This window comes from Musca vetustissima, unplaced genomic scaffold, assembly GCF_032173495.1.
Source record: "Musca vetustissima isolate MV318-11 ecotype Yass unplaced genomic scaffold, APGP_CSIRO_Mvet_v1 utg805, whole genome shotgun sequence".
Classification (NCBI taxonomy): domain Eukaryota; kingdom Metazoa; phylum Arthropoda; class Insecta; order Diptera; family Muscidae; genus Musca; species Musca vetustissima.
Window position 1 is genome coordinate 44,066 of NW_026874960.1, and position 24,404 is coordinate 68,469.

The following is a 24,404-nucleotide window of genomic DNA, read 5'->3' on the forward strand; positions in this document are numbered from 1 at the left end:
AAATTGTGTTACGTTTTCTAGACCAATGACCATAACAAATGTGAAATCAGATTGTGGAAATAAAACCAGTAAGGAAAGTAGTAAAGTCGGACGGGGCCGACTATATGATACATTTCACCATTTTGGGTATATTCAACATATGCATTCTACAGACGTCGCATTTTTTACGGACCATTAAAACGAAATTGGTTTAACTAAAATATTTGATCTTTACCATCCCATTCTGCAACCTATGCTAAATTTTTCATTTGAACAGATATAGAGTCGTTTGTTTACAATGGGACAAAATTATGTAAATCGATTTAAGGGGACCCCCCATTCTAGGGGTCAAAATTTTTGTTGATATAATTCCAATCTACACTGATTAAAGAATGTCTCTACAAAATTTCAAGTGAAAATCTCAAGAACTGTTGAAGATATATCCGATTTATTGTGTCAGCATCAAGAGACGGCTGAAGGGCTTCCCAAACTTTAAACGCGTTTTTCTCTAAACATTTTTTTTGCGAATGGCGGGCCGATAACTCAAAAACTAATAATCCAATCGGTTCCAAATTTTGCAACGTTTCTCTGGGAGTGTATATTCGTATGAACTAGGATAAAGCCAATCGGTGAAGATCTTCCTTATTTTTTAACTTGGTTTTTGGTAAAAAATCCGCGATTTTTCAAAGGGCCACCATTTTCTTAATTTTAGAGCGAAGTCAATAATCCTAGTTCATACGAGAGTCAGACATGTACTCTTTCTAACACCGTTGGAATTTTCGGATTCCGATGTTCCAGTGAGGAGTTATCATGCCCGCCATCAAAAATAAGGACTTTTCTTTAATTACAAAAAACAACAACAAAACAATAACAAAATTTTTTTGTAAATTATTTTTCTTCTCTTTTAAATCTTCAATTATATATGTGCAAAGTTACAAACCTTAACAAGCATTGGTATTGATTTACCAGCCCATTGAAAATCTTAAAAAATTCAAATCGAGAATGGGGGGGGGGGGGTTCCCTTAAAGCAAATCTTAATCGGACATCCGTTGATTATTTGGAACCTAATTAACATGACGTCGGTCGAAAATATATATGGGATATGCCTGCATTTCTACAAAACGCAATTACGTCATTCTATGCTCAATTTTGTACGTTGTGAAAAATGTCGTGTCAAACTGACAAACATGAGCAGTTTGGTTCACCAAATTAAAATCCCCAAAATACCAAATATTGGGTGGTACCGTTATATGGCGGCTACACCAAAACGAGGATCAATATATCCCATTTGCAATACCAAGCATTCTAGGAATATTAGCAATGTCAGTGCTCTGTTTTAAATATTGCGATCTCTATCGTGATTTCAACAGACTGGCAGATAGACACGCATAAAAAAGATATATATATATATATATATCGGTCCACTTCTTGCAGAAACATTTCCATTAAGGTGTTAAAATATCGAGGTATCGTAAGGTAAATAGAATTAGGAAACTGAAACATTTGCTTATTGTGATGTTACCGCTGATATTTCAAAACAACATGAAATGTATTTTTTTTATTTCAGAGAATGTTAAGGGACGGACATGCATGACTTACATTAATTCCGTTTTTTAAGCTTAAACCGATTTGATACTGCATAAAAAAACTTAATAATCCTTCCGGTACGATAAAAGAAAATCAACCGGGATTTGTTGTTTTTCACCATGCGTATCATCTTTTCATATTTCCTGTTACCTCCATCCAGACGAACATTTCCTTTCTAATTTGTAGTAAAAAGTGTTATTTAAATTTGATATTTAAATATCGTAAACCTTCTCCACCATACACCAAACCATAAAGACAATAAGTTTATTAAGTGAATACCAATTGAAGTGCTCTCATTATGTGAAAAATTCAAGCGAATAGAATTAGGAAAAAGTAAAGACACAAGTCATTCACTATTGAAAACTCATTGCTCGACATTGGAGCATTTCATTTTATACCATCAGTTGGATTGTGGCTTTGTGGAGTACTTAATAATAAGAATATTAAGGCGGAGGGTGTGGTATTCTCCCACTTAAGTGAAAACCCAATCCGCAGACCGCTTGGGTTCGCCACACACATTTTTCTTCTCACAAAATGTGTTGGAAAACGATTGCCACCCAAATCGCCTCCCCCTTTGGGGCTACAACAGCCGTTAGAAGGCAGTGGGGAATTGTGGTGATGGTGATGAACAATATAAAATTGACTTTGAATTTACATTTCCATAAAAGATGATTAGTTCGAATGGTAATGATGACATTAAGACGATTTGTGGCTGGGACAAAGTTAAAAAGTAGACAATGCCAGATTGAAAAGGAAGAACTTATAAACCTAAATAATACACAATAATATGAAGTAAATATTGCAGAGGGGGCACATTCTTCCTGCTTCTCGTTTCGGACTAAACACCACAAAGCTGGGGAGCAAACAAATAAAAATTGCGAACAGCAGCATTGTTGGAATTACTTTAAGGCTTATCGATTTAGATTAAAATCTCAATATCCCGCCAAGCGAAAACAAAAAAATATACTCGTACACAAAATAATTTCATTGTCCCCCAGTTTATTTCTCCGAAGCGGAAGATGGAAGAAAAAGGAAGAATATTTGTGCAAGATTTTCTTGTACCATTATGCCCTCTAAATCAATAATGACCATTGTGCTGAGTTGATGGATGTTCATTCTAATTTTTTTCTCTTTTTAATTGCAGTAAAAAATGGAACAATTTGAACAATTGTTGACGTGTTGCGTTTGCCTGGACCGGTATCGCATACCGAAGTTGCTGCCATGCCAACACTCCTTTTGCATGGAACCCTGTATGGAGGGTTTAGTGGATTATGTACGGCGACAGGTGAGTCCATAAATATATATATTTTTGTATGTATTTAAGTTAATAGTAGTAATTTGATATGTGAATGTGTTAATGTGTTGCTTTCCTGGAAATTTTTTATTACCTCAGGAAAGAGAAGGTGAAAATTACAGCCTTTGGTTCTGGAAATTTTCAAATTCCGAAAGTTGGGTGGTGCTGTAATATAATACCAACCATTTAAAGCTCTATTGTTAATATCTGTTAATTTGAATAGACAGATTGACATGACAAAATCGACATAGATGTGCTAGTTAGAAATTATCGCTGTAGTCGCATCTCCATTCGAAATGTTGAATCTTCTACCGACATGGTATGGTAGGATAATGGAACGTCCGTGGCATTTCCGCCTTACATTGTAGTCCGCATTCTGCCGAGTTTCAAGCATTATTTGATCAACATCTTAATGGTGAAGCCTAAATGCCAAACACCCCTCCGGGGTAGGCTCAGAAATTAATGCTAGAAGTAGAGATCTAGCTAATTACCCTGCAGACTGTCCAAATTTTCGTTGGCTCTTCACGATCTTTCATTGATAAGGTCTACGTGCGGATAAGAACGTCTCGATCGAGGAGATAACTTCATCAGTTGTTAGCCTGGAAACAGTCTTTAGGAATGCAACTGATAATTCTGTTCCTAAGCATAAAACCAAATGCGTGACCATAGGACATCTGCCGCTGCGAATATTAGGATTTATCAGAGAACGAAGAAGGATTTACAGGACTCTTAGAACATCGAGTGATCCCTCCAGATTCCCCACTTTGAGGTCTGATTTGAATAATATAATGGGATCGAATTATTAAGAACTCTATCAATGTTTTTGAGCAGGAACGCTTCCAAGGTCTCTAAGAGGGAATTAAAGTTGACAAGTAAAAGTGGCATCTGGCATGGCTACTGGAGAATCTGTTGGCAACTTTTTGGACTCGAATGGATGACCGATTTATGATGATAGTTTAAAAGCCGAATCTTTAGCAAATCAAATGGAAGGAACATTGAGCACAGTGTATGGGCCATCGGATCCTGTTTTCCGGAATTCAGTCCATCAATATGTTGATGATAGAACCCCTTTGGTATCTTTCCATGATTATTTCACGACTAATGGCTTAGTGGTTAATGATGAGCCATCTTGGCCTGATGCTGGTGTCATCCAGCCAGATAACATTAGTACTGCCCTAGCATCTAGACTGCTAAAAATCTAGCGCCATTAATCATATTCCTGGTATTGCTCTTAAGAAAGCGGGCTTCATTGTTTTTGCTCTTAGATGTTCGAGTGATACCTCCCGTTTCCTCATTTTGAGGGCTGATTTGAATAATATTAATCGAATTATTGAGGATTTATCAAAATTTTTGAGCAGAAACGCTTCCAAGGGTTCCTAGAGGGAATTAAAGTTGACATGCTTACTGGATTATGTTGGTAACTTGTTGGACTCGAAAGGAGATGGTACTTAAAGTGCAATGACAAATCAAATGAAAGCAATGTTGAGCCCAATTTATGGGCCATCTGGTCCTGTTTTCCGGAATACAGTCTATTAAGATGTTGATGACCTGAACCCCTTTGGTATATTTCCGTGATTATTTCACGGCTGATCATCTTGGGACTGACATTGGTACTGCATCCCGACCTGCAAAAAATCTAGCGGCATTGACTATAATCCTGGAATTCCTATTAAGAAGGCGGTCATCATTGTTTTTTGATTCCTTTCCATTTCCATGAAGTTTTTGAAATGGTTGGAACGAAGACGAGGAACCATCGACTTTAGTATTGATTTCACTACAGCGTTCGAAACATGGTATTCCCTACATTATAAAACGTTATGGCTTGAATAAATATACTTATGGTCTAATAGACAGCATTCTAAATGAGAAAAAATTCCAAATAAAGGTAGGAGATTCACTTTCTCGCGAAAGGCATGTAGGAATTGGGTCTCCTCAGGGTTCGCTGCTGGGCACCATCCTGTGCAATTTATTTATCAGCAACATGTCTGAAACTCCTGAAGGTGATCAGCAGATTATGTATGCCGACGATATTTAAAAATTTCACAAGAGGTCAAAATGACCGATTCTAGGCAATATAGGTATATCACATGTGAATACGGGGAATGAAACAGGGGGGAAAGCAGCTACTATGCTACTAGGCAAGCAGCTACTAGGAACATTAATAAACGTAGTTCTATGCGGTACAAAAAGTCACCAAATTTTAAAAAGCTGTATCATAATATACACAATTGTTTTTGTTCTTGAAATTTAAAAACTGTCAAAATTACCGCCTTCGGCAATCTAGTGTTAAAGCCACTCGTATCCCCAATAAATAGATGGAGGTTGAGAAATAACCCATTAGATCGGAACAGTGTTTGAAAACATTAACCTTATTGATTTCACTATATCACACTTTCATATTCAACTATATATATTTAAACTACATATACATTTTTCAAAAAGTTCTCTTCATAATTCCCACGCAGACATATAAATTTGAAAATAATATACATACGTATATACTCCCATTTTATTTTAAACGTTGACGAAATTTTAAAAAATAAAATACACACAATTTTGCGTCATTGCAGTTGTTGCTGTTTATCAGAGGGTATATCAACATCAAATAATAATAATAATGAATGAATATAGGATGTAAAATGATTTTTGAACAGACGCCCACAGATAGATTTAAACGAAAACACATTTCCTTATTATTGCTGGAAATGAGCAAACGATGCGAAATGTGCCAAGAAGTTATATAGAAAAAAAAAACAATAATTATATTTTGGCAACAAATAAAAAATTGAACGCTGTATTTAAGAAATGCCTATATACAAATTTATATTAAACAAATTCTTTGAATACAAAAGAATTTATTTTGAAAACATAGAAATTATTTAGAGATTCCGTACAAGTTCGTACTGTGGTTATGTAGAAAATTTAGTTGAATTTGTGATTACAATCGTAAGATTTTGCAATTTTCCGTTAAAATATGTATTAGGAACCTATTTATACCTTTCACCACACTGTAGTACAGTGTATTATTTTATCTGAATTTTTTGCCACATTTAAATAGAAAGGGAATTTGCATACCGTTTTGGAATTTCTAGATATAGACCACATATAAATGGCTTTTACAGATGCAGACAATAACTATTTTTCTTTTCTATTATTATAATTCAATTAGTATTTGAATCAAACAAAATAAATTTCCTACTTTCATCAATGAATAAAATTTTAAATTAATAACTCTAACGTGGATTTTAATCCGAATGGAAAATGGGTATAATGAGTTAAATCCACAAATGTATATGAATATTTCTTTATACTATTTCTCGATATCATTGAGTCATTAAAATGAATCAAAAATTCTATACAACCTTCATAGAATGCCACAGAAAATAATAATCTAATATTATTAAATCATTTTTGTTTTTAAATTGAATAAAATTTACGCTTTCAAAACACATTCATTTCAATTCTCTTTATTTTTCTTATTCAAGGTAAAATGTCCTGAATGTCGTGCAGAACATCGCATACCATACAATGGAGTCCAGGCATTTCCAACCAATGTTACTCTGCAGCGCTTCCTTGAGTTGCACATCGAGATAACTGGTGAATTACCAGATCCCACATCTGGTAAGTATATAACGAACGACAAGTATATGAAAAGTGATAAGCTAAAACAAACATTATCAATATCCTTTGGATGTTCATTTTTTCCCCTTGTTCTTGCAATGCCATGGTCCTTTGTTGCTTTGCTTCGGTGTTTGGTTGAAGCAATGGAATAGTAACCAAGCGAAGTGTTTGAAAATTTAATACAATGAAAACAATGTTGGGTGTTTGTGAGAGTATGGGTTGGTGTGTGTGCGTTCCTTCTCGAGAAGGATATGAGCGTGTTGTTTCTATATTTTGTTACTCTGCAAATAATGTCAAATAAGAAGAATTTAATCAAGAATGTGTTTGGAGAAAAGAAAATCTCATGTTTCTTTAAGCTTTGCTAATTAAATTTTGATCCTTGGGTAAATTTGCATTAGTAGTTGAAATATTTTTGGATTATTGCATTAGTTCTTGTTCAACAAATATGGGCATTAGAATTTTCTTGCCAATTATTATTGTCACATCTGTACCTGACGGAGAATAAATGTACGAAATTAAATTTATTTATTTTCCTACCAAAAGTGACATAGATTAAAATGTGAAAGAACATTTAAGATACCATTTGTAACAGTTCGCCTTGTTCTAATGGCTTTTACAGGTGTTTACAAATTACCATATATCATTTTCTCAATTTAAGCATTTGGCAAATGTATGTTGGTTAGATATGATAGATTAAATGAGAGGTTACCTGCGATTGCTTTATTTTGGGTAGTTATGTGAAATTCTGCTGATCGAAATTCCAGTAAGGATTATGTTTGTAGCTAAATGCCTCTGAAGGTAAATTTTTCATATTAACATACTGTTTGCAACCCTAGGTAATATACGTGGAGGGTTTTTTAATTAGCATAGAAATCGATTTAGCGTGGTCCATCTAACGGCTGAAATCACGGCAGAGTCTGCAATATTTATTTAGTGTTTATGTTCTATGGCCTATGACGTTTGGGTTTTAAAATTGTCAACGGATCCACCCACCTTTGGGTACTGTTCTCAATAAGTTATTCTCTCAAATTGGCTATTTTAAAGGGTCTTAACCAATTTCTGTAGTAATTACCGTTTTCCCCTCCAATAAATTCCTATACAGGGGCTGGGAGTCTGAAGCAGAAATCTTACTACAAATCTTAGATCATATCTTATCAAAGCGAATAAAAGGTCCCAAAGTATAAGTAGCAGTTCTTTAATATAAATCCAATAACAATTTTAAGCACTTTACCTATTAAACATAAGAGAATCCAATTAAGACGAATATTTTTTTGCTTACAGGTCAAATTATGGAAAGATGTGGTGTGTGTTCAGAGAAGTCGTATTTAAATCCCTGCGCTCATTGTGAAAAGAAAATCTGCGATGATTGTAAAAGTGCCCATATGGACATTTTGAGACGTGAAATAACACGTTTCAATTCACAGGTATGTCCTACCGAACTGAAATTATATAGCTTTCTATTTATCTCTAAAAATCTCTTCTATCTCTTCACAGATTCGTCGCAGTTTACATCGTCTGCAGGATTCGTTGTCGCTGATCGAAAAGAACATGATCAGCTTGCAGACTAACTGTGTCAGTACAACCGAAGAAATTGAAGACATTTACCGACGTGTCACCAAGGCCATAAAAGACCGTACTGATCAGTTGAAGGGTGAAATCGATCGCTATCTTACCATCGAGTTGAAAAATCTGAATACCCTCAAGGAGAATCTCGACAATGAAATTAACAATATTACCAGCAATTGTGACATTGTCGACAAGTACATGAACGACAGTGTTGAATGGGATGACTGTGAGCTAATGGACACCAAGGAGATATTCTTGAAAACTGTGGAATTCTTGCGTCACTTCGAATATGAAAATTCGGATTATAGTCGCCGTGTAAGATTCCTTGTATCGATGGATCCCAATCAATTGGTCATGAATTTGGCCACATTTGGTGATTTGAACATTGCCCCGCATTCGAATATGGGTAGTTCGACGAGCAGTTCGCATTTGGCCCCACCAACGGCACTACAACCTGGTTTAATGCGCTCAAAGAGTGATCACCGTTTGGCAACACAATTCCGCCAACAAGAGGAACGCATCGGTTACAACGATGAACCTGTCCTGGGTGGTCGTAGATTTGGTGAACGTCCCGTTCGCATCAATAACGATCGCTATGGTGACAGTGGTTCCAGTCGCTACGGACGTGGTGGTGCTGGCGGTGATTACGATTATGGTGGTGAAAACGACTACGAAAATGATCAGTCATCGAGCCGTACCGGAAAATCACGTTTCCGTTCACGGTTTGTGCGTTCGCATCAAAACGAGGATTCCGACAACGAACAACAGCAACAACAACGCCTAGAAGAGAAGAAACTGAAGGACAAGGTTCGTGACGGTGAAGATGTCTCTCGCGGTCAGTTGAGTGGCATTATACGCTTGAGTGATTGTGCCCGCGTTATTCAAAGATTGGCCGATATCGGCAAGGAGAAAAAGGAAAAGAAGGTGGACAATACCGCCCAGGCGAACATTCAAGCTGCAATTCAGGCCCAAAAGGCAGCTATGCAGAGGCCCAAACAAGCCGCAGTCGCTCCGCCGGCGAGGCAAGTGAGCGAAGACGATGAAATCAGTCGCATTAAGCAGCAAAACAAAAATGCGCCCAGTTCATCGACAGCAGCGGCAGCTGCTGCAGCAGCAGCTACAACACCGGCCCCGGCGCCAGAGAGACCAGCAGCCGATCGAGTGAGTGCATTAAAACGTAACAGTGTTGTCACAGCTACGGGTAACAGTGATGAAAGTGATAATTCACACAATTCATCGTCGCCGGTGAATAGGACTCCACCAAGGTCAGAGGTGAGTGTGAATGAAACAATTGAAGAAGATAGTAGTCGTAGTAGTACCAATAATAACAACAATAACGACGATGATGAAGAGGAGGAGGAAGAAGAAGAAGAAGAGGAGGAGGAGGAAGACGAAGATGATGATGATGAGGACGATGAAGAAGCGACAGTTGCATCTGTTAGAAATCAGGAACAAGTACAAACTAATGTAGCTAGTGAAATGGTTAATACTAATGAAAATAATGATACTGAGGACGAGGAGGAGGAAGAAGAAACAGAAGAAGAAGAGTCATCTGAAGAAGAAGAGGAGGAAGATAAAGAAGAAGAAACGAGTAAATCCGTAGAAGAAGATATTGTTGAAAACTTGGAAGAAAATGATGTAGGAAATTCTAGGGAAATTGTAACTTCCAAGGAAACAGAACCACAAGGCGGTAATAGTGTAGTGATCATCGAAACTCCAGCTTCCGATGATGAGTATACTTATACAGAAGAGGAAGAAGAAGTAACCGAAGAAGAAGAAACTGAGGAAGAAATTACCGAAGAAGAGGAAACAGATGACTGAGTTAGTTATAATAAATTATAGGAAATTTTCATATTTTGATTTGAATTTAAAATAGGAGAAATGACATACATAGATACAATTAAGTGGTAAATGCCTATTATTAATATAATATTATTAATAAAAATTGGGTTATGTTCAAATTGAAATTTGGAGGGCATTTTTTTAACCCTTTCAGTGTCAATAAAAATTTTTGTCGGAATAAAAATCTAAAATTTTGTATTTAAAATCATATAAAGGGATATAGTTTAGAAAAAATAGCAACTGTCATTTTAAACCTCGGCCTGTTTCGTCTGTCTTTCAGCAAAAATAAAAACATCAATAGTAACGGTACATAGGATAACCGAAAAATCGCAAAGAAAGAGAGTACTTTTAAATGCCGAATATATTCAACAAAAACACTGAAAGGGTTAAATAAAAAAATAAATAAAATAAAGAGGATTCACCATTGGTAAAGACTTCACCATTGGTAAAGACTTCACCATTGGTAAAGACTTCAATTTTCTGACGAAAGTATCTGTGAGAAACTTCTTAGTGCTTGCTTTCGGTTTTTTTTTTCATTACAACATAAAGTTCCTAATCAATAGCCATATCATAGTTGCAACATTTTGTGATATTACAACGATTACGTATTATCTTCGTTTGTCTTCCCCGAACAATAATAACAACACCAACAACAAAAACCAATCTACTACTTCTCCTTTCCTCTCCGAACTTCTTCATCGTTAAATGATCCCATTGAGCATTTGAGAAATAAACAAACGCAAATAAATAAATAAATAAATTGATATGATGAAAAGTCCAAATAATAATATTAAAAAAATGGTACCACTTAATTTCCTCTGGGATACATATGCGCACAAAATGTTGTACTTTTTTATCTTCTACTCTTATATATTTTTTGCTAACCTTTTTTTATTTTATTTGTATTGTGTCCTCTTCTTTGTTTCAATTCACCTCTAAAATCCTTTTACCTTGTTGATGTATGGAGTTAAGCCTATCTCTCTTTTTTTTCTTTTCGTTTAGTAGTGAACATCACTTTTTTGACTCTACCTTAATTTTCTATTTAATTCAATTTTGATTCAAACATAACATTTAATAAAAAACCAACAAAATTAAATCCAGAACAACCAAAACAAATATTAATATATTAAACATAACCCTTTTTTCTACTAGATTTAAAATATTTTATTGTTTTGATTAATGACTTAACTGAAAACCAAAAAAAAAAAAACAAAATCCTTAAAAAAGGAAATACCTAAACAAGAAAAAAAATAATAAATACATACATATTTATGTTTTAGCTTAAGTCCACCTTACATTTTTGCAGCCAACAAAATTGGGATTATTTGCATATGTCCTCCCGGCAGATTTGTGTTGTTGCTCTTTTACGTTTTTTCTGCTTTCGCCCAGCAAATGATTTGTAAACATTGCGAAAAGTTTCACAACCCAACGCAAGGAAGTCTTTGATTGATTTTCGGAGGAAAGAATGGGTGGATGAGTGAATAAATCCACCCATCCCTTCCTTGGAATTGGTGATTGCTATCCGTGATGACTGCTATGCAAATAATGCCAAGTTCTTTGTTGGTTGCAAAATATTTATTTATTTTTCTGCCAATAATACCCGTTTGTGTTTCTTTTTACGATAATAAATAATTGTTTGTTAGCACTGGTCTTTCCTCTCCCCACTCAAACAATAATGTGCCCCGCCCCCCAAAATTAATCTGTGTGTTTTGTTATTTTATTTATCCTGTCAAAAGGACATCAGAAATTTTTATATTTTATTTTAAAACGAATTACAAATTGTTAAACAAATACCAACATTTCATAAGAATGAAATGGTTATTAATAAGTTAAGTTTATTGCTAATACATAACAACAACAAAAACAGCTAAAATTATACAGGTCGACAAAACTTAAGCGATCTAGGGTGAATTAGATAATATTATATAACGTTAAGAATGCCATATTCGGGACAATTTTTAGCACTAAATCGTAAATAAATTGCAAATAAGTTCTACCAGAGACTGAAGTAGAGAAAAAAGACATGCATTTTTGTGTAAAGGGTTTAAAACAGTTATGGTCGATTTTTAGCTCCTGAGCGATGTTACGACTGCTAATATGCCGGTCAACTTCGATTATTTCTCCAATTTTATCGACATCAATTTTCAATGTTGGGTTTTAAGTTCTTAATAGTTGAATGTTTCCCTGCGTATATACGATCTTTCTTGTAGTCCCATAAAAAGGCTAATGGTGCAAATCACATGATCTTGGTGTTCAATGTCCCATATAGTTTCCATGTTATTAATAGCAGGCAAACAAAATCGGTTAACATATGACCATAACACTCCGAATAAGCAGTCTTTCCATGGACGCTTAGGTTGGTTTTAGACCACATGTTTCTTTGGAACAAATCCGTTTCATACAATTTGGAGACGATTTATACAAGTCCGTCCGTTTCTCGATGGGAGTAGTCGATTTCATCCAAACTTTGCACATAGTTATGTTTCATACGAAATCAGTTTAAGTTCGAAGATGGGTATTATCGGAACAATCCTTCTGGTACCTCCTACACAAAATGGTAAACATTTTGATGAAAATTAATTTTGTAATATCATACGGACGGACTATTTGATTTGAACCAAACTTTGTACAACCTATTATCTTTACGAAGCCTAGATCAAGTCTGAATATGAGACCCATTAGTCCAATCCTTCTGGTAACCCTCCCAAAACATGGACACAAATTTAGGCGAAGGCAATGTCCGATTTGAACCAAAATTTACACAAGTTATTGTCTATACCCCGCCTAGATCAAGTCCGAGGACGTGACCCATTCGTCCAACCCTTCTGGTACCTGCCCCACAATTGGCAAACATCTTATAAATTTGTAAATTTAATTTGAAGCGAATTTGATCAACATTAAATCCCCAAAAAATGGTTTTACAACATAGTTTGACAGCTATCGAATTCCAGTCACATTCTTTTGAAACCACGAAATGGATAAACCTTTACTTTTTTTTCGCCCAGACATAAAGCTTTGCTCTCTTTGGAGCACTTCCGTTCGAATATATTTGGAGCCGTTTAAGCAATCCATCCCGATATCATCCATTGATTGAGGGCTATTATATACATATCTGGTCTAACTCCGCTCCGTTACATCTTCTGGCGACGAAAATCGGTGATCGTTTTCTTTATGTGCGAATGTAAGTGATTCGGTGTCACATTAGGTCAGTAGTTTGCCCATGTAGAACAGATCCTTTTAGCGAACCAGTTTTTCGAAGTGGTTTTATAAAAGTATATTGAAAGCCAGTGATGGTGTTTAAAAATCTTTACCCCCAAATTCACATTAGATTTTTTCGGCGATTGTGCAATTCTGATGGTTCCTACGATAATTTTTCACGGCCAGAAGTTCGATAGAAATGCCTATATGCCCTCGTATACTAGGCAATTTCAAGGCATGGAGAGGTATAATTGTGGGTTTGTGCCTCATCTCGTCAAATTCTGATCGGGTAACAGATTAGCCAGTCGAAATTTGTACCTTCGTATAATTTTATTTTTGTCGACCTGAATACTTAAAGACAACCAAAATGAATACTAAATAAAATAAGAAATATTTAAATCTATAAAACCCAAAATAATATATACAATAATAAATACATATATACCAAAAACTGTTAACATCTCATACCTTATCGTTATGTATGTATTTACAACTGTATGTTTACATCCCTTACCAATAGAACACTTTTTGTCAAAGTTTTGTTATGCAAAATCTAAGACAAATAAACCATAACAGAAGATAAATGAAAAAAAACAATATAAAAATAAATGAGAGCAAACAACAGAATAAAAACTTGATGTTTGATTTATTTCCTATGTCAAATATGGTGTAAAATTTATACCAACAAAAAATTTACAAAAAAAGCACGCTTAAAAAACTAAAACAAATTTTGCTAATGATGATTACCAGAATTGGATAAGCAAACACAACGATTTGGTAGTGATGTTAATTTGATTATGTTTTATTTCTATTTTATTTTTTGTATTACATTTTATAAGCGACATATCTCTCTCATTTACATTTATAACAAACTCTAAATATTTTATTTTGAATTTCTGATGTCCCCTTCAGGATAACTGAGAATAGATAACAAATCGCAATCATAAGCTTTGTTCCTGTTGTATTATTTTTTATTTTATTTTGCATTTATAATTTAAATTGGATATTTATTTTCCCACCCAACACAAATCCTCATAGTTCATAAATATCAATAAATTTGACACCACCTTTGTTCCATTATATATAAAATCAGATATTACGGTTCGCTTCTTTGTAGCAACAACCCAGCTTATGTTGTTATCATTCATAGAGCGCACAGCCATTAAGCATAATCATTATTTTAACATTGCTACCACATCCATTGTGTGAATGTCTTGAATGAATTTATAATCAGCCAGATTGTAGTATCGTATTATACAATGTACAATATAATTTAGATGTGTAAGTAGCGTATTGATATTTATATACATATGTACTTCTGTTATTAATTTACTGCCTTAGGGTGGAGATATGAAGAATAATGTTAAAAAATGTTATACATACTTATAGCTTTAAGATCATAAGACACCCCAAGGTTAAATTGATATCCCCACTGTACACATAAGTGTTTGAAAAAATGACACACCAGCAGTGTAACACAAACACTAAAATATTTTAGTGTTAGTGTTCCGGAACAGAAACATTAGAAAAATATGTTAGTCTTACTGTACCGGAGCACAACGATAATCGAAATGTTTCACAATTTGATACACTAAATAACATTGCGTATCGCAGTCGGAACACTAAAATGGTAGTGTACCTCTGTTGGAGTTCTTTATGACAGAACATTTATTCCATAAGCCAAGTTTAAAAATGATTTTAAGGCGCGTCGATCTTGTGCGCAGTTCTTCCAATTTGAAAGACCAAGTTCCGAAATGTTGTCTTCCACTTGACCTTTCCATCGAATTCGAGGCCTTCCTCTTCTGCGTGAACCATCAATTGCCTTTTATGCTGGGGCATCCTCATCCATTCTCACAACATGATCTAGCCAACCTATTCGCTGCAGCTCGACATGTCAGATTATACCGATGTCCAAGAATAGTCGGTACAACTCATGGTTCATTCGACGGTGATATTCACTCCAAGAGCTGCCTCATCTGCACTATTCTTCTTTTTCAAAGCTGATATTATTAGTTTTGTTTATGGCGGTACCGAGGTATATAAAATCGTCCACTACCTGTAGTTGCTGTAGTTTTAGAGTTACACATCTTTTCATGTTTTACGCGTTGGTACCATCAGCTTGGTCTTCTAGACATTTACAGGAACACTCCTTCTCAATTCGTTCCAATGTGGCTGTTAACGCTCGACCCATTATGTCGATGTCGTCGGCGTAGGCGAGTAAAATATTCTGTTTGGTGTACAGAGTGTAATTTCTGTTTACATTTGCATCTGGTGTGACCTTTTCCAGCTGGATGTAAAAAAAGGTCACACGATAAACTGTCACCTTTTCTAAGTTCTCGTTCGTCATTGAAGGACTCCGAGAGGTTCTTTCCAACTTTAACTGACCTTGTGTCAATTAAAGTTATCCTGCATAGTCGCATTAATTTTACAGGAATGCCGAACGCAGATGACTTGGATTGGGCTGTCGAATGCATTTTCTGTTGGTCTTTTTCAGGATTTGGCGCAGTGTGTGAATAGTTCGCTGGTAATCCATCGGCACCTGCTGGGGTATCTTCCTCACTGTTACTATTTACTGTTAAAAATGCTCCCTCTAGATAGTCCCTTCCACATTGCGTGAGATAGAATTATCGGATGGATGCCTTCGCCTATCACAACATAATCAATTTGATTTCTCGTAGTTTGATCGGCAGAAATCCAGGTAGCCTTGTGTATATCGAGATGCTTGAATCTCCTAGCCGGATTTTAAAATCATGCCCAGACCATCGGTCATATCCTGTTTCTATGCACTCGTAAAATATGTCATTGTCAATTGATATCCCCACTGTACACATAAGTGTTTGAAAAAATGACACACCAGCAGTGTAACACAAACACTAAAATATTTTAGTGTTAGTGTTCCGGAACAGAAACATTAGAAAAATATGTTAGTCTTACTGTACCGGAGCACAACGATAATCGAAATGTTTCACAATTTGATACACTAAATAACATTGCGTATCGCAGTCGGAACACTAAAATGGTAGTGTACCTCTGTTGGAGTTCTTTATGACAGAACATTTATTCCATAAGCCAAGTTTAAAAATGATTTTAAGGCGCGTCGATCTTGTGCGCAGTTCTTCCAATTTGAAAGACCAAGTTCCGAAATGTTGTCTTCCACTTGACCTTTCCATCGAATTCGAGGCCTTCCTCTTCTGCGTGAACCATCAATTGCCTTTTATGCTGGGGCATCCTCATCCATTCTCACAACATGATCTAGCCAACCTATTCGCTGCAGCTCGACATGTCAGATTATACCGATGTCCAAGAATAGTCGGTACAACTCATGGTTCATTCGACGGTGATATTCACTCCAAGAGCTGCCTCATCTGCACTATTCTTCTTTTTCAAAGCTGATATTATTAGTTTTGTTTATGGCGGTACCGAGGTATATAAAATCGTCCACTACCTGTAGTTGCTGTAGTTTTAGAGTTACACATCTTTTCATGTTTTACGCGTTGGTACCATCAGCTTGGTCTTCTAGACATTTACAGGAACACTCCTTCTCAATTCGTTCCAATGTGGCTGTTAACCCTCGACCCATTATGTCGATGTCGTCGGCGTAGGCGAGTAAAATATTCTGTTTGGTGTACAGAGTGTAATTTCTGTTTACATTTGCATCTGGTGTGACCTTTTCCAGCTGGATGTAAAAAAAGGTCACACGATAAACTGTCACCTTTTCTAAGTTCTCGTTCGTCATTGAAGGACTCCGAGAGGTTCTTTCCAACTTTAACTGACCTTGTGTCAATTAAAGTTATCCTGCATAGTCGCATTAATTTTACAGGAATGCCGAACGCAGATGACTTGGATTGGGCTGTCGAATGCATTTTCTGTTGGTCTTTTTCAGGATTTGGCGCAGTGTGTGAATAGTTCGCTGGTAATCCATCGGCACCTGCTGGGGTATCTTCCTCACTGTTACTATTTACTGTTAAAAATGCTCCCTCTAGATAGTCCCTTCCACATTGCGTGAGATAGAATTATCGGATGGATGCCTTCGCCTATCACAACATAATCAATTTGATTTCTCGTAGTTTGATCGGCAGAAATCCAGGTAGCCTTGTGTATATCGAGATGCTTGAATCTCCTAGCCGGATTTTAAAATCATGCCCAGACCATCGGTCATATCCTGTTTCTATGCACTCGTAAAATATGTCATTGGTCTGCTCATCTTTGTCTTCCGTCGGAAGAACTTCGCGTTTATACGAGTACAGCAATTCACTCATATACTATAGTGAATCTGAAGACGAGGTATTTTATTCTCCAATTAACTATAAATCCGCAGTCAAATACATGTCTTGTTTCATGACAGCTATTATACAGTGCGTAGCTATGTCATTTACTTACGCTTGTACCTTTCCATCGCATTTCCTGTAATATCGGCTTTGTACTGTTCTCCCTGTTCTGTACAACGTGCTCACATTCCAAATACATATTCGCAGATCGTGGTTCTTCATACGTTTATGGCAAATCCGCCAGTTTATCATAAAAAAAATTATACTGAATTTATAGGGTTTTACTAACAGGACACGGGTGACATTGAGAAAAGACCAAAAGTGTACTTTTTCGTCTTTGGGGACCTCACTTAAAATCATATGAGCAATATTTTTGTTGATAATACTGTGCGACACGAAAATTATTCAGGGATTCTAATGTACCAATTCTGTTTAGTTGGAGTCCCTGGAGTCACATCGGTTGAGGATTGGCTGAGTTACAGTCAGTGTTGCTAAAACTTTGTTTATAAAAAATGCTAGATTTTGTTTAAAAAAGTGCTAAAAAATTTTAAAAAGTGCCAAATAAAAGTGCTAACATTTGTATAAACGAAATTAGTAGAATTTACTGTAATTTTCATACTTTTGATTCCGTAGAAGACGAAATTTAAGGGCGTTGGGCACGTATCTCCATCAAATTGACTATGATTTTAAAAATCTTTATTTTAATGGTGTATCAAATTTTCCCACTAATAACTATTAATGCCGGTTTTCCCCCAAAACCCCACAAAATTGTCAAGATGAAGGTTTGCACATAGAGGTTCTCGCCGAAGTGGCTGTTATTTAAAGATATGTTTGCCGAAAATTTTCGATGTAGGTCCTATTTTGATATAACGCCATTATATAGTGGGACGCGACCCATTTTCGGGACTCCGAAGTGGCTAAATCTGACATTCCGGATTTCCAGTGATTAGGTTCGTGATTTTTGTATGGCTCCCATACAAAGGCCCTCTTAATTGGACTTTTCATTTACCAAATAAATAACCTACCAGTATGCGATTACGAATCCTGTGGGCTTTACATGATTCCCGCCTAACGGTTTAACCATGAAGCACCATTGGGTGTCGTAATTGAGCATCGACCAGCGCCCCATTGGGAAAGCTCAGAGTACCCAATGAAGCCAATCCGCCGATACCAATTCGAAGATCCGCTGCAAAGCTTCATTTCCTGCTTGGTGAGGAGTCGACGCCTTTTTATGGGTCAAGCACCCGGTTGATGATGCAACTCCACTTCGAGCCGAAGCTCTTCCAACGAAAAATGATATAGCAACCAAATGTAAGAAGTTCTGATTGGCCGAACTTTAAGGTTTTTTACTTGTTAACAGATGTCCTGACATTTTTTAACATTTGAAAATCAAACTCATACAGTGAAACATAGGTACATTTTAATGCGTCAATACCCCAAATTTTGACTAATTCCAAAAAAAAAAATAAAAATGCTAAATAACGTGCTAGGTGCTAGATAACTTTTTCTGGTGCTAAACGAGTTTTAAAAGTGCTAAATCTAGCACTAAAAGTGCTAAATTGGCAACACTGGTTACAGTGATTGAAATGTGAAAAAATAAAATTTATTTTTCTTCGGACTGTACTATGAAATTATGATATCAGTTTTATTATATTACGGGGAAGAAAATTAAATAAGCTTTCGAAAATGAGAAAAATCGATTAAAAAATGTACATACACATTTTTGTAGTTATTCCATGCATATTCTCTAAAGGAACTATGGGTCTATCTCGTTTCCTGCTACAAACTGTTATGTTTGCGTATTTTTTCACATTTCAACCACTGTAACTCAGCCAATCCTCAACCGATTTACCAAATATGTATCTTGTTTGAAAGTAAATAAGATATTCGCGTTTCAAATTAAAAATCTATGAAACCACGTTTTACTCTACATTTACCGTTATAAAACTAATTTTCGAAGTGACCTAGAAAAACCAAAAGTATTTTCGTGGTCCAGTGACTCCAACTAAACAGAATTGGTACATTAGAACCCCTAAATAAATTTTTTGTTGTTTTGTAGCACCGTGTATTTGGCACCTGGTGCAATAAATTAAGGACAAAAATAACACAGATAGATATCAACGAAATGATCTACAAAAAACATCCTCATTCGATTTTACTGATGAAATGTAATATCAAAAAATACATACAATAGCTAAAAATCAAGATATGTAGCTATCTCTCTATGTATAATAGGGTCGTCAGTAAAAAAATATCCTGTGGTTATTTTTTTTTTCTTCTGGGATTATCATATACTCATCAAGGTCCTTCTTCCCCAATATGAATTTCTCCATCCTCAAACCTACTACAACATCAATCGATATCTTAAAATTAATATTAAATGTTAAGTGGTTAATTATATTTTATACCAATTATCAGCGTTCCACCCTTATCAAGAAATACACATTGTTCTCTATATACGCAATTATATGTTATTATGTACATATGTATATATTAATTTGTAATTGATTGTTATTATGGAAAATGACAAATGGATATCCTCATCTAAATGAATTCATATGTCAATGCCAAAGGTTATGATTCCGACACTTATCAGTATATAATATTTATATTAATTATAACGAGTCAGTATTAATATGAAATGTTTGGTTGATAACTTAGCTATTATTAGGTATAGAAAATTGTACTTGAGAATTAAACATTAATATGCTTTATATCTATTGCGAATAAAACATTTTTGAGTTTTTACAATATTAGAAAACTTTTAAATTTCTTATTTTTTTAGTGTATTTAATCTTTGCATAAGTACAGTAATTTAATTGAAATCACAAATAGTTTAAATGTTAATTTTTATGAATGTAACTATTTTTATATTTAACTTATAATTTCTTTGCAACAATCCGGCTGTTATATATTTTCATTAAGATCACCCGCAATGTCCCCTTAGCTTATTGCCAACGGTAAATATCCCTCTGTTCCATTCCCAATCGATATGTAATCCAATTTTGTTTCCTGTATTCCGTTTTTTTCTTCAATACATTAACACTTTCGTTGATTACTTCTTTTCGATTTTTTTTTCATTTTTCATAACAATGATTTCGTTCAACGATTGCTCGTTCGTTACGTTTATTCTCTCTATTGCCTATTCGCCCGTTTCTCTCATCATAATTCACCATAAACGCCATAAACTTCCATCCAAAATAAATAAAACTATAACAAAAACAAACAAAAAACTGTTAGGCTGTCAGCGATTCCGAAGAAGAATCTGATGGATCTCCTACTCCTCCTATTCAACAGTCAAAACCAGCAGCACCAGTACCAGCCCAGGTGGCAGCCGTAAAGAAGACTACACGCTCTGGCAGTAGTGATTCGACTGCCTCTACCGAAAGTTCGGCAAGTTCTGCTGCAGCCGGTAGAGCTCCATCGGCTGCACGTTTCTCGGTATCCCGTGAAAGTCCAGCACGTTCTACTCGGCCAGCAGCGGCATCGTCTGCTAGCACCACATCAGCTGCCACCACCGAGAAGAAACCCTTCGTAAGCCGTTTCTTACCACAACACAGCACTGCAGCTGCGGACAAGAGTAAAGCAGAATCCGAATCGAGCAGCGAAGAAGAAACCTCCACCGAAGAATCCGAAGATGAAGAAGACGTCAAGACCAAAACCACTGCTAATAGCAACAAACCCATCTCCAGTGCCACAACATCGGGCATTTCAGCTGGCAGTTCTGCAACCTCCTCGTATCGCGATCGTCTCGACTCGAGACGTAGTTCTCGTGACGATACAACCTCCAAGAATTCATCAGCCTATGCAACCCCATCTAGCAGTAGCACTGCTGCTAGCAGTGGTTACGGTGGCTCTACCTCAGCATCGGCACGTCAACGTGCATCCCATGACATGGACACTGATCGTTATGGCAGCGGAGCATCCGGAAGCAGGTAAATATTCAATGTTCTAATTTTGAAAACAAGAATCTGAAATTTCTTCTTAATCCTTGAAATATGAAATTAATGCCTTGTTTATGCATTTGAATTTTTGATTTCTTTTACGTGTGTAATTCCTTAGAAACGTATATCTATCATTCATACATATCTATAAATGTTTCCGCTTAAAAACTAAAAGCCCACTATATACACACCTACATACACTGTTTAATAATTCATATATCTATGATTTGGAATGACAAATATGTGTATTTTTCATTTTTGAAAATGAAGCTAAAATTAATGCCTTCCCCCTCAGTCCAAAATAAATAATTCGTGTGGATGTGTGTGAGTGTTAATAGATTAATTAATATTTTTCATTTGTAAATATATATGTACATAAGTGTGTAAATATGTGTAAATATTCAAATCGAACTGTATTTCGTTTGTCTTGCAATTGTCATGTTCACATCAGACCACTTTTCTAATTCGGTACCAATAAAACATGTGTGAAATTTTAATTTAGCGAAATTTATGTGCAATCTCGTTAATCAATATTAATTAATTTGCATATTTGTACCGCATTATCGGTATGTTGGAAATTTTGCAATCATAATATTTAACATTTAGTAATTTTAATTTTCTGTAGCTTTTTATTTTCGACCACTTTTCTTCGTCTCCCCGAGTTAATAATTCAGAAATTTCAAAAGACAAGTATTTTTTTCACAAATGGTTTCAAGGTTTTTCCGATTGAGACATTTTTTTACACAGCGTACTGAAATAAGTACAGGTTGACGTACGTAAGGTTTTTGGTGGAATCGGTTCAGATTTAAATATAGCTCGCATATGTTTTCGTCCGGTTTTATGAAAATTGTGTACTGTTCCATATACACGAAAATTGACAGCGGATATTGAATTTTGTGTAGAATGTTAGGTGTTATGATTGAAATCTGTTCAGATTTAGAGATAGATCCCATATAGACTTTAGTCCTATTTTATGTTAATTATGTATCATAGATTCTGTCCCATCTACTCTATATTTTGTTTAGAATATTGAATTGATTCCAGATGTAGATATAACCCCTATATATTTCCATGCAATTTGTGCACCAAATTTCTCCGAACGATATAAAATTTTGGACAGCACACTGTTTGCGCACTTTTGTCCGATTTCATGCAAATGGTACACGAAAGATCCCCATTGACATGCAATTTTTCATAGATTTCACATTGGTATGTGTATGGGTCGTTTTTAATTAGTTAAAATTTCTATGTAGAGCACACATTAAATGTCACCCGATTCCATTTTAATGGTCCCAAAGATGCTACGTATGTTCTATCTACAGTATTATTATAATCTCTTGTATGTGCCCCGTCAGTCCGACTTTTGACGTTTCCTTACTGGTTTAATTATTGCGGTCTTGCTGGAAATGAACTATATATTCTATATCTGAATTAAATTCTATGTCAATCTATGCATGTCTAGCTGGCGTCGGTTGAAATCTTAAGTATTGGGAGCTCTATATATGTAAGATATTTCGTGATATTTCTCATACAATGGTATTTCCCAATGTTCGGTATTTTAAAGCTTATGGACAATATTGGTCCACTTTTAACAGTAGACCATATAAGAAGTACCTCCAATATTCAGTATTTTACTATTTTTAACAATGTAGATCTATGTTTTGACATTACGCCGATGTAAGAGTTCTCCTCTCGTGCCAGTATTTTTAAGGTTTAAGCCACATTTTCCCTTTGCAGTGGATGTAATTCGGTATTCCGGGATAATAGAGGTAAAACAAGTGATTTCGGAAATTTGTCTATATAGGTCAGAGTTTTGATGTAGCTCCACAAAGAAGGTACCGCCCATTTACCCATGACAACAATTTTACATATCGGATTCCTGTTGAAGGAAAAAACTACATTCCACAAATTAATCAATATAGGTTAATTGTTTAAAATAGTCTTCATTCGTTTACTTTTCAGCATGTTGAAGTTCTTATCCCAGTTCTCTTTGATTTGGAACATTTTTTTTTTTTTGAGGATGAACAACCTACTACCACTTTATACAATAACATATATTCTATACAAAGGAACAGGACGATTTAAGAAATTATAAATGCACATCACATGGTGAAGAGTATAACAAGTCTGAGATCTGAGATCAAAGTTAAGATCGTTTTTATTTTTCACTCAAAAATCTTGATTCATTTGACCCGCTATGTGCTGAACGAAATTCAACGTGTAATATTCCGTCATGTTCGTATCAATCAAATATAATGTTTTGGTTCATTAGCAATAAATATAGGTATCGTCCAAATATGGTTCAAGGATGGTTCGAAATAAAAACTTGTAAATGTTTCCAAATTTAAAATGTTTTGAAGATAACAAACAAATTTGCCACAAAATTAAAATTTCAAGTTGTAACTATAGTTCCGTTCCAGATCCTAAAAGAATCTACTTATTTTACAAGTTTTGCAACTTTTTACTCGAAAACCGTTGCAAAAAATGGTGTTCTTTCTGTAAACTTTTTACTCGAGAAATTTGGCCGAGTAAACAGGAATGCCTACTTCTGATTGGCTGTTGATTTTGAAGTATTGCCATCTAATTTTTACATATATACTAGATTTGCGTTCCTGAACTTTTCAAATTATTATCTGAGAGCGATTTTTGAAATATTTTCCTTTTACTAGCTTTACTATTAAAAAAGTAATGGAACAGACCAGCAACGTACACAGGATTTCATTTCGTGGGGGGGCCCGGAAGTACAAAATGAAAAAATTCGCTGTTGCAAACATAAATTTACTGTGAAAAAAATTCAGACCATATATATTCGTTGGAAAATTAAGAAAAAGTTTTTTTTTGTACAAATAGGTTTTACGATACATTTTTATAGACAATATCTGAATATACATACATTCATATTCCACTGTTGTAATAAATGCCAAATATTTTTTATACGAATATTACGTGTTCTTTTTTACAATTTTCTTTCTTTTCGTGTTATTTATTTTTTTATCAAAATATTTGATCCTTTTTTTAATAATATAATACTAATATAAATATTCATATGCGTATCATATACAAATGTTTGTATATTTTGTTCTCACCACCCAATGTACATTCCCC

At 35.2% G+C, this 24,404-nt stretch overlaps 1 protein-coding gene across 4 annotated transcripts in view; it reads left to right on the forward strand.

Moving 5' to 3' along the window:
* Positions 1-24,404, forward strand: part of LOC133337472 (uncharacterized) — a 71,415-nt gene that overhangs the window by 17,302 nt on the left and 29,709 nt on the right. For 3 of the 4 annotated variants that reach the window (XM_061545693.1, XM_061545689.1, XM_061545692.1), the window contains exons 2-6: positions 2,711-2,851; positions 6,346-6,481; positions 7,763-7,905; positions 7,976-9,319; positions 20,653-21,290. In XM_061545693.1, coding sequence (XP_061401677.1) covers positions 2,717-2,851; positions 6,346-6,481; positions 7,763-7,905; positions 7,976-9,319; positions 20,653-21,290 — 2,396 coding nt within the window. In that variant the 5' untranslated portion in view covers positions 2,711-2,716. The remainder of the gene's footprint in view (positions 1-2,710; positions 2,852-6,345; positions 6,482-7,762; positions 7,906-7,975; positions 9,320-20,652; positions 21,291-24,404) is intronic. The other variant, XM_061545690.1, reaches the window with a different exon arrangement.